Source organism: Coniophora puteana, assembly GCF_000271625.1.
Source record: "Coniophora puteana RWD-64-598 SS2 unplaced genomic scaffold CONPUscaffold_18, whole genome shotgun sequence".
In the NCBI taxonomy this organism is placed as follows: domain Eukaryota; kingdom Fungi; phylum Basidiomycota; class Agaricomycetes; order Boletales; family Coniophoraceae; genus Coniophora; species Coniophora puteana.
The window spans coordinates 421,414-435,409 of NW_006913070.1; the positions used below are offsets into that span (position 1 = coordinate 421,414).

At 52.0% G+C, this 13,996-nt stretch overlaps 5 protein-coding genes across 5 annotated transcripts; 3 read left to right on the forward strand and 2 right to left on the reverse strand.

Moving 5' to 3' along the window:
• Positions 1–513: 513 nt before the first annotated feature.
• Positions 514–1,463, forward strand: CONPUDRAFT_29539 (S-adenosyl-L-methionine-dependent methyltransferase; the record flags this gene model as incomplete). Its single annotated transcript, XM_007776585.1, has 3 exons — positions 514–554; positions 605–714; positions 769–1,463. Coding segments are annotated over 3 exons (846 nt in total), but the record flags the coding sequence as incomplete, so codon positions are not given.
• Positions 1,464–2,190: 727 nt separating this feature from the next.
• Positions 2,191–4,174, reverse strand: CONPUDRAFT_66660 (cytochrome P450; the record flags this gene model as incomplete). Its single annotated transcript, XM_007776603.1, has 11 exons — positions 2,191–2,470; positions 2,524–2,548; positions 2,605–2,661; positions 2,718–2,907; positions 2,970–2,983; positions 3,052–3,172; positions 3,238–3,347; positions 3,397–3,548; positions 3,607–3,795; positions 3,851–3,986; positions 4,039–4,174. The coding sequence occupies 11 exons, from the start codon at positions 4,172–4,174 to the stop codon at positions 2,191–2,193; spliced, it is 1,410 nt and encodes a 469-aa protein (XP_007774793.1).
• Positions 4,175–5,307: 1,133 nt separating this feature from the next.
• On the forward strand, positions 5,308–7,335 carry CONPUDRAFT_112819 (S-adenosyl-L-methionine-dependent methyltransferase). Its single transcript, XM_007776738.1, has 5 exons — positions 5,308–5,388; positions 5,451–5,583; positions 5,646–5,752; positions 5,836–6,808; positions 6,868–7,335. The coding sequence occupies exons 2-4, from the start codon at positions 5,501–5,503 to the stop codon at positions 6,507–6,509; spliced, it is 864 nt and encodes a 287-aa protein (XP_007774928.1). The 5' UTR covers positions 5,308–5,388; positions 5,451–5,500; the 3' UTR covers positions 6,510–6,808; positions 6,868–7,335.
• Positions 7,336–8,575: 1,240 nt separating this feature from the next.
• CONPUDRAFT_159637 (uncharacterized protein) lies at positions 8,576–9,486 on the reverse strand (the record flags this gene model as incomplete). Its single annotated transcript, XM_007776739.1, has 4 exons — positions 8,576–8,618; positions 8,675–9,159; positions 9,212–9,390; positions 9,444–9,486. The coding sequence occupies 4 exons, from the start codon at positions 9,484–9,486 to the stop codon at positions 8,576–8,578; spliced, it is 750 nt and encodes a 249-aa protein (XP_007774929.1).
• Positions 9,487–13,287: 3,801 nt separating this feature from the next.
• Positions 13,288–13,926, forward strand: CONPUDRAFT_66852 (uncharacterized protein; the record flags this gene model as incomplete). Its single annotated transcript, XM_007776617.1, has 1 exon — positions 13,288–13,926. A coding segment is annotated over one exon (639 nt), but the record flags the coding sequence as incomplete, so codon positions are not given.
• Between the last annotated feature and the right edge of the window lie 70 nt (positions 13,927–13,996).

Here is a 13,996-nt window from a genome sequence, read left to right on the forward strand (position 1 = left end):
CGAGTCAATCTCCCCCGACGTCCAGCGCCGCAGGGGTGTTGTAGCTGTATAGGAGATGGTGTGGAGGGCCATCCCTTTGTGTGAGATGGTGGAGCGGAAGCAAGAGGGGACACGCGATCCGGGGCGCGTCGCAAGTAAATTAATGCTCGCGGTCACGTGCATCCTCGCGAGGACACCGTCGGGTCCGCCAGTTTGAGATTTTGACTCGTTCCATGTTGAGGTCAACACTGCCTTGTCCGTGCTGTCCATGCGCTTATGTCGATCTCCCCATCGACTTTCTTACAATCAAGAGCACACTTCAAAGCTTGGATGGACACCGACAGGCTCAGACTTGTCAACGTTCTGGTGACCTGACTTGCCAAGAAGAATTTTGGCTAGCTTGGGGCTAATGATCACACGGGCTCTACTACTGCCATCTAAGCGTCTGCCTTGCATGCATATCAAGGCATCCGCACTCGGAGTCTCTCATCGATCATGTCAGAACCCACTGCGATCTCTCGACGCTACGTCGATGACCAGTATGTACTACCTGCTGATCAGCCCGAAGGGGAGAGGTGCGTTCATGGTCCATGAAATGCGTAGATCTCGGCTCATGTAGCAAAAGACTGAATACCCAGTACGACATAATCAAGATCGCATTTGCCGGCCGAGTCAAGCTCGCCCCAGTCGAGCTCAAAGACGGAGATCGTGTGTTGGATGTAGCGACAGGAACAGGTGAGCGGCATAATCAAGTTCACACTCTTAAACCAACTTATGGTTTCTTGCCAGGAATATGGACCCTCGATATGGCCTCGATCTCGCCCTCTACCATCCACTTCGATGCCTTCGACATAAGCACGCACCTCTTCCCCTCATCAGCCCCTCCCAACACCCACTTCCTCCAACACTCCGTTCTCGACCTCCCCGCCTCATGGACCAACACCTTCAGCCTCATCAACCAGCGCCTCCTCGGCCCCGCGCTCACTCGCGCCGACTGGTCCACGGCCATACACACCCTCTTCCGCGTGCTCAAACCCGGCGGCTACATCCAGCTCGTCGAATTCGACGGGCGCTGCACCACGCCCAATCTCAAATGCGGACCACACTCGACGCTTCTCATGGGCATCATTGAACGCCTCTTCCCTGCGCGCGGGCTCCTGCTCGAGACGCACGACGTCGTTCCCGGCCTCGTGCGCGCCGCGGGGTTCGAGCAGATCGAGATGGAGCGGGTGGAGATTCCGATGGACGACGCGGCCGGTGATTCGTGTGGGCAGAGTGCGGTGCGCAATCGCATGAACTGCGTGAACGTGTACAGGTCGATGAAAGGCCCCATTCTCAAAGCAAACGCGTTTGGTTTGGGGATGGGCGAAGGCGGGGGTATGACGGGAGAGGAGTATGACAAGATGATGGAAGGTGCAGAGAGGGAGTGGGCGGCCGATCCCAAGGCGAGGATCCCGTTTTGGTCCATCTGTGCGAGGAAACCTCTATAGTACACTGCGAGCTCGTTTGCGAATTGGATGCATTCTCAAGGCTGAATGCCCATAGGATGCGAGTCATTGGTCGGGTGCGCATATCGGATCATTCATTCCATCCAACTAGCTTCTCATCTAAGCCCAACGAATGAGCTCGGGACATTCTGATGCTTGCGGGCGTGTAACTTGTCTTTCTGAAACAAAATCGGCTTCTCGCCTGAACTAATTTTCACGCCGACGTTTGACTTACGCACGACGGCATCGGCCGTCAACACATTGCGAAAGTGTCATCCTACACCTCTGCTTTTGCAGCTTAGCCGCTCGGCCTCACTTTACGTCTTTTTTGCGCAACTTCTTTAACACAGAAACGCGAGATGAACTTCTCACCCCCACGCTCTTTGAGTGGAGCGGAGACTGTTATTCTGTCACTCCGGGAAAAAACTTCGCTCCGGAGTCTCCCAGAGCTTGTTCTCCAGCCGTTCTTGGAGGACACAAGGAGACAGTGGTGAGTGGTGTGGTGTTATGTCAAGTTAATGTACAGCAGGATATGTGAGTCTACCGTTTAGTACTACGTATCCATATAATTTACAACGCAAGGCGTCGAGTGCCTCTTTACCTAGCGACCTATGGCTCTCAGGTAGCACTGGCGTTTTCCTCAGAGTTTCTAGGAACCACTCGGCAGGGGAACGGAAGAGGGTATCTACGGAAAATAAGGTTATTTTCAGAACGAAACGTTGCATCAAATGACGTACAAAGTTGCGCCAGACGCCCACTCTGTATCGAATGGAATGTCTGTGCCCTGCGCACCGTTCGCCCTTTCAAAGCGGAACGTGGAAAGAAGTGCCGCTATCGCAACCCAGAGCGACGCATCTGCAAAATGCCGACCGGGGCATACACGCCGCCCAAATCCGAAGACGAGATCCACCGTCTCTTTGACCAGGGTGCCATCTTCGGCAAGGAACCGTTCTGGCAGAAAATCGTCTGGCCGAGGAAAGCGCTCCTCATCGTGACATAATGCCCTTAACAAGCAAAATGTTGAGTACATCGTCGGTGGTCAGTTGGGATGACTAACCAAATGTTTACCATGAAAGTTGTACCTAGAGTTTTCTATATATTTAATGCTGACTTTACGTGAATTGTCTCTGAAACTAACCTTTGGGTATAAAGTAGTCACCGTAGGTGTCATCCTCGCTGACAGAGTGAGGGAGACCTTTTCATTGCGGAGTGAGACAACTTGCCAGCATACGCAGAAACAGGAAAGCTTACCTAAGGGTAGGACTGGGTACCAGCGCTCTGTTTCCCGTAGAATGGCATCGATATACGGAAGATCTTCTCGATCCTCAAACGTGGGAATGCGATCGGCGCCGCATGCTCTGACTATATCTGCATAGGCGCGCGCTTGTGCCTCTGGATGGAGTACCATCGCAAGCACAAACGTGTATAGGGTTGACGCAGTCTAGAACATGCATCCCAACGTGACATGAGTAAAAACAAGACGTCCGTAACATGAGCACATACCGTCTCGACCCCAGCTTTTTTTTAAAAAAGTGAACAGCCGTCAGAGCCTACTTCAATGAAAAGAGAAAACAAGTCAACTTACCTGCAAATGCGGAACTGCATACATCTTTGACTAGGTGCTGATCCTCGTTTTCGGAGCCATCGGGAAGCTGTGCCTGACGAGTTATTCCGGAGTACCCGACGCTTGGTACTGACGACTCGGGCTCCTATATAAAAAGACGGTCAATGATATAGTACGGGGACTATAGCCATGTCGATAAGCACGAACAATGGTTTCATTTAGACTGGCGAAGGGCTCTTGGCTCAGCGTCTCGATGCTTTCTCGACAGACCGCGGCATTGACGCTTCCACCAGGGAGCCAAGACGGAACATATTGAACTTTGAGAAGTGTCAGCGCGTTTTAAATATTCCAGCATGGCTTCCTTACGGAAAGGCATAAAGTTAACTGCAACGATCTTCTCCACTCCGATCGTTTTGAGGATGCCTTCGAGTCTGTGCGTCATCTTCTGGACGAGCGGGTCTTTTACAGGGCGAGCTTGATACCCATAGACAGCTGCTACAATAGTTGACGATGCGAATCTTCATTGAAGAGTTACTCAGAATCCCCAAATACTGACAAGAGTGACTGCCTACTCACGCTTCTAGATGTTCGCGGTAATCCTGAGGCGATGCTAGGATATTGCGTACGAGTTCTGCAACTTTGTGCAGCTGCATATCTCGGTATTCCCGGGCTGCGTCTGCACGGAAATGCTGATGGAATATCCGACGGTGGGTACGCCATTCGTTGCTGTGGCCCATAAGAGCAGTGAGGCTTTCAAACCCATAGCTGTCGAAGAAAAGCCATTAGCTTGAGAGAACGAAAGACTGTTACAGTGACTTACGCGTCGAATGTACCAGTCGGATCAAAAAACCTCGCCGAATATTTGCTAGAACGAATATCGAGTAGCTCATGTGCTATCTTCTCATCGCTAATAATGACGGTGTTAAACCCGAGCGCGGTAGTAAGAAATATTCCGCCTTGGGTGCCATGAGTATTTATGAACGTAAGATCACAGGTTGAAACACGTACCATAAGTCTTGCTCCAGTTCATGTAACTTAGCCACGGGGATTTTGCGTCGATCCCTGGTATATTGCCGAGAAGAGGCCAAGGCTCTGGTCCAGGGATAGTACAACTCTTTTCGCTGGGGCGTTGCGCAGAACGCATCACGAACATGCCCAAGACTACTGACGCAGCCGCAATGGCCGCTGCAGAGCCAGGATCGCGAATGTTGAGAGAGGACATATTAGCGAGGAAACGACTCAGGAGACAAATCGTGCAGATCTGTCAAGAACGCGGGCGCGTATAAAAGGCAAGATGACACGCGTCGGAGTACCCCGGGTGATTTGAGTTCCGAGTCGGACACTGTTTTTGTTCGATTGGAAAAGTAAAGCTTTGCTTTTGGAGACAACACAGAGCGCCTACATGAGCGCGTAGTGTCGGGGGATGTCGGATCATGAAGCCTGCTGCCAATTACTACGCTACCGCTCGTTGACGTACAAACGTAAGTATTCCTGCGGCTAGTGTTGCCGCATCAATGGCGACCTAGCTGGAACCAAACCAAAGAGACTTGTACTTGCACTTATCATCAGTACAGAAAACACACCTCGTCGTTGTGTAGAGGCTAAAACCGCGAAGATTAACCCGCTCCTGTCGATACTGTGGCAAGAAAGTGCGCCTCAAGGAGTCGATTTGAGCTGGTTTCTCGACCCGCGGCAACACTACTAGTATCTGCGGCATGTTAATATAAATGCTCACCCCCTCTCTCCGTGATCTACGTACCCCATGAAATGATTCCATGGTGATATCCCAGCAAATCCCCACTCCTGTCCGCGATCGTCGGTGTTTCAGGTTATCCAGCCAATGACCCCAGATTGGTGGAGAAAAAGCGAAGAAAATGATTGCATTTCTTTATCTTACCAAAGATCAGCAACATGCAGTGCATGTTCTGACGACAGTGCGACAGGAAAACGGGTACGGGTACCTAGTACCTACCACTTCTTTACGCAACTCCCTTGACACAGATGAACTTCTCACCCCCGCGTTCTTTGAGTGAGCGGACATTATATTCTGTCACTTCGGAACAAACTTGGCCCCGGAGCCTCTCAGGGCCTGTTCTCCAGCCGTTCTAGTGGGAGACACGAGGAGACACGTCTGGTAATCAGGCTTAGCTAGGTCCGACTCGGATCCACACCGACAGTCGCCGTAGCCCCGTTATGCCTAGATCATCTTCCGCATGACCTCGGTACAACAAAGATCTGACAGGATTAACGGTCTTACAGCGTCGCCGCGAAGTGGTAGGCTCTTTCCCGCACCCAGTGTGTAGGCTATCAGCCTCCATACATGGAAGTTGATTACTGGTTGATTTTCGAACATAAAAGGTACGCGGATGCAGCCTAGAGTGGACGTCGCCCCAATCACCTCCCGTTGCCCGATAACCTAGTCACTGCACACCACTATCCCACCGATCCCCCACCTTACCCATCTCTGAACATGACAATCGTCGCTGAGCGCCCGCACGCCAACTACCCCGGATCGAAGTATGTTCTGCCGAACGATCGTCCGGAGTGTGATAGGTACGTCTATGCTGATTGATATTGTGTTTGCGAGGAAGGAACGCTGATCCTTCGCTCGATAGACTGAACACGCAACACGAGCTCCTCAAAGACGCCTTCGGCCGCATCATCTTCCCGCCCATTCATTTCAGGGACGGCGATCGTATCCTCGATTGTGGCACAGCATCTGGTACGTACTTTCCAAGACGCACTCGCATCCACTCGCATCATATTAGCATGTACCAAAGACTGACATCGTGCCGGACGTGACAGGCATCTGGATCCACGACGCCGCCCAAACCCTGCCCCCGACGGTGCACTTCGAAGGCATCGACATCCAGTCCGCGCTCTTCCCCGCCTCGCCCCCGCCCAACATGCACTTCTCCGTCCAGTCCATCCTCGACCTGCCCCCGTCGTGGTCCTCCTCCTTCACGCTGGTTAACCAGCGCCTCCTCGGCGGCGCGTTCACACTCGACAACTGGACGCAGAGCATCAAGGAGGCGCACCGCGTGCTCAAGCCGGGCGGATACGTCCAGATGCTCGAGTTCGACGGCCGCTTGATCGACGATCTGCGCTTGTACGGGCCTAACTCGGCGCGTTATCATGAGATCGCGAGCAGGCTGTGGGAGGGGCAGGGCCTCGTGAGGGAGGATGTCGTCGTCCTGCCCAAGCTGCTCGCTGAGAACGGGTTCGACGACGTGCAGACAGAGACGCGGGAGATCCGGTTGGACGGCACGGACGGTGCCGCTGGCGCGGCCAATCTACGGAATTTGCACCTGGTGTACAGCGCTATGGCAGGCGCTGTGATGCGCGCGGGTGGGTTCGGGCTAGTGGGCAGTGAGAAGGAATATCTGGAGCTCATGGATCGGGTGAGGGACGAGATGGCGACGAGCGAGCATGCGGTGATGAAGTGGGCGGTGATTTATGGGAGGAAGAAAGCTGAGTAGCGGACAAGTTGGTCATTCGCGCTGATCTAGTGGAATGTATGGTAGACATGCATAAGTATATGAAGATGAGGTATCTTCCGTGGTCCATCCTTGACGCGGCCAGCCGCAGGTATTAAGAACTAGAAAGGGCATTTGCCAGATCATAGTGATGTAGTGTGGAGGTAGGCTAGGACGAAGCACAAAGCAGCGGGAACGTCCGCAAGGAACGTGCGCAGGGTGTGGATCTTGAAGAACCTGATGAGCTGCTTCCTGGTCTCATCCTCGGGCCCGATACAGACCCGCTGGATCGTTGGTGCGAGCTGCGTTGCGCGCGTTTTGTTCAGCCGGACGTCATAAGATAGGTATAGCTACCACTCACCCAAGGTGCGAACACAAAATGACCCAGCGCAAACGCAGCCCCATACCCGTACATCACGCTCGCGAAACCTGTCGTCTGTCTACGGGCGATGAAGCCGCTGATGCCGGTCGCAAACTCGAGCCCGATGATGCCGATGCTACCCAGCCGGAACCAGCGGTTCATCCAGCGTGCGACGACCTTGGGGGGCATGTCGGGGGCGAAGAAGGGGATAAGGGTCGGGTACTTGGCGATTGCGTACGAGGCCATCGCGGTGGACGACAGGACGGGGAGAAGCGGGAAGAGTCCCGGGTGCACCATTTGGCGGAGAGACATGCTAGCTATTGTTGGGAAAGGGACGTGGGCGGCTGAAAGCTCCTGGCTATCGAGCAGGTGGTGGTAATGGTGGTGGTGGTGGGTGGGCGAGGTTAAGGAGTGCTGGTGAGTTGCCTTGTTCCTCGGTAGACGTGTAGATATACGGTTGTCAGTTGTGCAGATCCCATCGTCGGCTAAGTTCTACATAGAATCAGTGGCTCGGGTCCGGGATCATGAATGAAGGTGGTCAGTGATTGAAGGTCTTGGCTTTTGGTAAATAAACTGGATAGCCCAGTGGTTGATCGTTGCGAACAGTGATGATGATCTGAGGTTGGTGCCGTGTGATTCAGGTACAGGCCCTACAACGCATAATGGAGCCTGTGAAACGACTTCCGAACAAGCAGTGTTACTCGACACCTTTCCGCCGTCATCATGGTCATCCCACTCAGAAATGTGATTCAAGATAGTGCTCAGTGACAAACTGTTTCCGCCAGTTTGCGACACAGGGTGGATTTTAGGATGACTAGTGACAACTTATGTGAAGCTTATCTTTAAATTAATCCGAACATGTCAACCAAAAATGGTCCAACTTATTCAACAGGTATTGTAAACCTATCAAATTGGCGTCCACGAAACATCAGTCCCATTTACAATGAATTTATTTTAAAAGACTCGTTAAGGTGGTTTATGCTAACTTCTGGATGAATCAAAACAGTTATGTAAATGTTATTCAAGATTTTTTGTGCATATATGATGAGTGGTAGTTTAATTAGATGATTGATATCTTTAGCATACGTTTTAGAAAAATTAACATATCTGCTAATATGTTATCTTAAAACAACATTATAGTATCTGCCGAATAAGGATAAAAAGTTATCTAAAACTAATCCAAAGAACTTATTTGAAACGCATTGAAAAAATATTAATTACTGAAGACCATCAGAAGTGAGGGCTTCAGGCGTCATTAGCGCAATGTACGAGGGAGGAGTTTTAGGATGGGAAGGCAACAGTCTATCTCGGGAGGAAATTCCGTAGTGCTCAATGCATACAGACACCGTTCCTTGACAACACGCCTCGTATAAGACGTGGAGACGACCCATTACATACAACACGCCGCAGAGACAACCAAGGCCGTTTGATTGATTGGGATAAGGTTGGGATGCTAATAGACGCGGTTGGACCCCTCACTTCCGTACATGGCTTGCACATTCTAATGAGGGAGCACACGATGCACGTTCCTAGGTGGTGCCCATACAGGGATCCGCAGATTTCCATAGTAATGGTCATGACGGAGCTGGTACTCGACTGTCGTTCGGCCCGGGCGAATCAAACAAACAGTATATTTGATATTTACGCATGTTCTAGAGAAGTTGTTCTACAACCTCATATTCACAGCATCCGTTAAAGAATTTGTATGCTATGAAGCGCCCTCACCAGCGATGCGCTCGACAAAGTAAGACCTGAAAGACATCGAGGAGCATCAGCCGAGATTGATTGGGAGGGCAGTTACACGTACCAGGCAGACTGCACGGTCTCTTGAACGTAAATGTCGGTCGTATAGGTCGCATATCTAAGGAAGGCTTCGTTGCACAGGACCCCGTTTCCTTCGTACCGAAAGGCGCTGGGAGATTGGTGTTGTTGGCGGGGAGAAAGTAAACCCTCTTCCCAGGTCTTGAGACGGTCGGAACAGAATATGGTGCCAGTCATAAAGTGATCTCCGTTGTAAGTAACATGGATGGCATTGATAAGGTTGTTCATGCCATTATTGAACATGGAATCGGTGTTGGACGCCAAAGTTCCTTCAGGCTCGGGAAGTGCCAGGTGCAGGTGTTCCCTCGTGAAGAGGAACATAGCAGCGGCGAGACGAACTGTTGACGCTTGCACATCGTTGGAGCCAATGTAGAAGTGCACTTTGGATCCCCCAGGAAGGTGCGACGGATGCCACACAGTCAACAACGGAAACGAGTCGACAGGCGGGAGGTTCTCGGGGTATCCTGTGGGCTACTTCGACATCAGCACATACAACGGTGCCCAACCGCGCCCAACGACCTACCTCTCCACAAATAACATACATAAATCTCGAAAAGAGATCCCATGCAAACTCACCGCGACCGTCGCGTATAAAGCCGACAGTTATCGCCAGCACCTCTGGAGTGGGTTGGCCGCAAAGTTTGTCTGGGAGGTTATAAGGCCTCGATTCGGCAATCTGCTCGTTGTCTGAGCAGGTATTTTCTACAGTACTTTCAGTAAGGCAATCATAGCGTTCAAGATAGCACACTACGTACCGCGAAGTACTATCCCGCTCAGCATGTTGGCGAGTGGATCCATTGATGTCGACTAGCTGCTAGTGCCGTATCGCAGGGTGCAGGTCAAAAATGGGGAAAAAGGAAGAAACGAGCGCAACGATGGAAGAAGAAACCCTCCAAGTGCTCTTATTTAACGCAGGCGGCGATCAAAAGGAATCATCGGAGGCGCCCATCGAACGGCAACGCGCGTGACTGCAAGAAGCTCCAATACATTCAACGCTCACTTGTTATTTGTGAACACGCAACCAGAAATGCGACAATCACGCTAACTCAATCCAGTTTACATATCATATATCTGTCGCGGCACGGCGATTAATACCAGTCGGCGCGTGAAATAACATTCGAGGGGTAGGAACGATACCGTAAGCATGGTCTAGTTCATGCTTGAGCCTGCAAACGAACATGCCCTTCAAGTTCGCGCTTGGTAACTGTCATGACTAGATCAAGTATTTACATCATCATGTACGCACGTTGGATCTTCGCTTCGATATATAAGTACGTACACTAAAGCACGGACCCTATTTCCCTAGTGCTCAGTTGCATCGCGCACCCACGCTCTATATGATTCGTCACCGACATCATGTCAGATCCCTTACTCTCCACCGAACTTTCTGATGCTGGACCCAGTGCGCGGGGACAGCTCGGAACCCACACCCAGCAAGACAGCAATGAGACAAGAGAAGGTGATAACGCATTACCATACTCTCTCATTTCAATTTCAGTAACTCCCGTACTTACGACAGTGACACAGCCGTACGTCTGGAACCTGCGAGGCGCAAAGAATACCCATTATTGCCACCGCGCAGTGAGGCGCAATAGGTCAGCGGTGCTACCACCAGCAGCGATTTAGGAGGGTAAGCAACACGAGCGGAGGGACATACCTGCCACCTGCGGCTCCAGCTGGAATATGCGGGCAAAATCTCGCTCAGCACTGCGAGGCCCTCCGACGCGCGAATATTCCGCGCAATCGAACCTGAAGCTGAAGCTTCAAGCAGCTTCAAGACCTACAGTTCGTATCGGGACATGAGTAAGACTCGGGGGATCAAGTGATAACACAGAGGAGCGCCTGCAGGATGGGCTGCGAAGGCGGCCAATTGCAACGGTCTCTGGCCGTTTGGTATATGCAGGCAGTCCGAGAGGCCGGTGGGACGTGAGGCGTGCAGTCAAACATGACAGCAGGGCTTTAACCTACGGCGCGGAAGCGGTAGCGGTCGGGGCTGCAACTTACTGAGAGGTTGCTGGCACCTGCGCAGCATAAGGTGCCCGTTGCCCATCGCTGAGTTCCGATGAAGCGAGTGAGGCAAGGGATTGAAACACTGTGGGGCAATTAGTAGGCATTAGAAGAGGACGTGTGATAACGTACGAATTTGTCGTAGCAGGAGGCATGGTGCGGATCTGTGGAGAGGAAAGGATGGGGCACCAGGAGTGAGGGAGTTTCAAGGAGGGGTGGACCGAGAGACAGGAACCGAGCTCGCTGTGGTCGAGCATGCACTGAGTGTATATTCGCGGATGGCGAGTTTGAGTCTGTGATAGACATTATCAATGGAAAGGGATGGTGTTCGAGCGAGAGGGCGTACCTACAGATTCTGTATCTGAAGCGAGGAATGAAATGAGAGTAGCATCAGGTATGGCAATCACCAAGGCTGAGTCGAGAAGACTGCAGGCGCCATCTACGAGCGGGTTTTCGTGAGTTAATAGCCCAAAAGGGATGGGAATGGTACATACTGGAGATCTGCACTGTGGTCCTGGCAGGTCTGGTAAGTGAGTGTAGACGTTAGAGAGCACGAGAGACGTACCACTTCTACACTTGCGAGGATCCATAATGTGAAAACGGGAGGAACGGGAGGAAAGGATGGCGACGAACGGAGCGCTCCATTATCTTATCAGTGGGATGGCCCAAAAGGACGAGGATTTCCAAATCGAAAGCAGATCTGGTCTGAAGCAGAAAGTCCGAGATCTGGGAAAGGCGGCAAGTCGCGGCGGCAGGCTGGGCGGCGCGGCGTCAGTGGCGGTGTATAAAATAAAAATCCCACGATGTGACCGCCGCGCGTCGTCTCGCCGCCACGCTTATGCGTGCTTGAGCAAAGACTGAGCGTGTTTGAGTCCGCCAACGTTGCATCCCTACACTATAAGTTTCGACATATCCAAACTCCAATAAGAATGATTCGGACTCTATTGAAAGTGCCGATTCGGACTCCAGTGAACATGAATTAGATTGATACTCCAGCGACTCGGGCTGACGACGATACCACGATATTTAACTTCTCTCTCGGAGTGTAGTGTAGCTATGTTGACCGCATCAGCTCTCTTCTACTTTTGTACTTTGTATCAATGCTGCGTCATGCACTGAGCTGCATGGAACTGTTTAAATTCAGCGACAGGGTCCAGTTGAGAGTGATAGAGCAGCAATGGCTGCACGCGTTGACAATGAGGCAGCGAGACATAGCACAAGCATCGTAGTACGTGGGCATGGATAATCATAGTATCGGTACGTCCAACTGCAGACGATAGCCTGGTATCCAAGGTGCTATGCGAAATCCAAAAGACAAACCATACGCTGTTCATCTCGCAAGCCATCCTCGTTTCGCTCAGATCCTTCGTCTACATAAACGTACGATATCCTCCCTAGACATCGTTCATCCATTTACGATTGCAGCCTCGCGTGCCTTTCAAGAGGTCCACATTTTCCATCCTCTTTCATGCAGCTCTCACATGGGCTCCAGTGGGGTAGTCTGATAAAGTACCTAAGTATGCGGAAGCTACTTATGCAAAGTCGAACAGACAATGCTTCATATGCTTTGTGCGTTCAGACCCGCCCTCTGGAAGATTGTGTGAGTACAATATCCTTCCTTAATACGGCTCCGTCTCAAAGGCTTGTAACTCTGTACCATGCCACCGGAAATGCTCTTGAACGCCGCTCTCAACACCAAGGTTCGGCGCACGGATTATGTCCGTAGTCTGTATTTCTTCGTCATATGCCACTTCTACGGCGGCGAGCCGTCCGTACGGTGGCTCGTCGAGGGAGTAAAGGATCCGCGTAGATCCGGTCCAGTTGAAGGTATGTGCACCGCCACTGCCGCCGCGCCGCCGCCACGGCGGCATATGCCGCCTTTCCCATTTCCCGGGTGTTCTCGTCTGAAGGAGATCTCTTAAAGAACACAAACAAAAAGCCAAATAAAAGCGGGCAGAAACATTGAATACGTGAGTAATAATACGAGTAACAACGGGCTCGAGCCTCCGCAATCGAAATGCCGCCGCCGCGCCTCGCTGCTGATTCGAATTCGCACTGCGTCGCCCGCGGTCATCGCCGCGCCCTGCTCCTTCGCAGCTTTCACCCTATATATTAGCTATCGAGCGCCGCGCTTACTTAAAGTCCCCGACCTCACCATCTGCAGCACAGCTTCCCGTCATTCAGCCTACGGGCCCAACAGGGCCCAACTAGGCAACCATCCGGTTAACGGCTAGCCTAACCGTAGGCATGTTGGCGTATGGCGTGTGTATGGGCGTCGGACCCCTGCTCGGGCAAAGCCAAGCGCTCTCGGGATCCTGCCACGCAGGCTGCCATCTTGGGATTCCGGAGAGCACGCGATGAGCTCTGAGTTCAGCTGCTCGCCTTCGGCCGGACCTTCTTGGAGTTCGTAAGTTGAAGCGGCTGAACGAAGCTACCATCTGCCGCCAGCTCGCATCGACAGCCCCATCGCGTTCAAAAGGGAGCGCGTTGTCTTTTTCGAGCCAGTCGCTGTGCTTTCCACGCCAATCTATAGTAAGATGACCGCTCCCGCTCTGGTCCAGAAGTCAAAGCCACCTCTGACGTTCATCTTGCGTTCATCAGCTCTACCAGGGCATGGTGAAGCATCTAATTTCATGGCTCAAGTCAGCTCTTGGTGAAGCAGAACTCGATGCATGGTGCCGCCGTCTCCCACCAAATCACAACATCCGTTTATTCATGAAGGGCATATCTGGTCTGCAACGCGTCAGCGGTACGGAGCACGCCCAGATTTGCCGTTTCCTTCTCCGAGTCGGAATCATTCTAGGAGTTCGCCTACCTGATAATCTCTCGCCCACACGGCTCATTCACGCTGTAAGAGGGCTGCTTGATTTCCTCTACTTGGCTCAGCACCCTTGTCACTCAGACCTCCTTGACGACGCCCTATCCAACTTCCACAAGAATAAGGCTATTTTTGTCCAGCTCGGCATTCGCACCTCGTTCAATTTACCCAAGCTCCATTCCTTTGAGCACTACGCTTACATGATACGTCTATTTGAGGCAACCGACAATTACCACACAGAGTATACTGAACGGCTTCATATTGACCTTGCAAAGGATGCGTATCATGCAACGAATCACAAGGACGAACATACACAGATCACTCTATGGCTCGAACGCCGCGAGAAGATACCCTACCATACCCGATTCATTCACTGGCGGATCCACAACAGCATACTCCAACTGCGACATTAGTCACTGCTCCAACCCGCTACAATCTATTGCTCTCGCCTCGTGTTCCCAATCTCCAGTATGCACGTCGGTG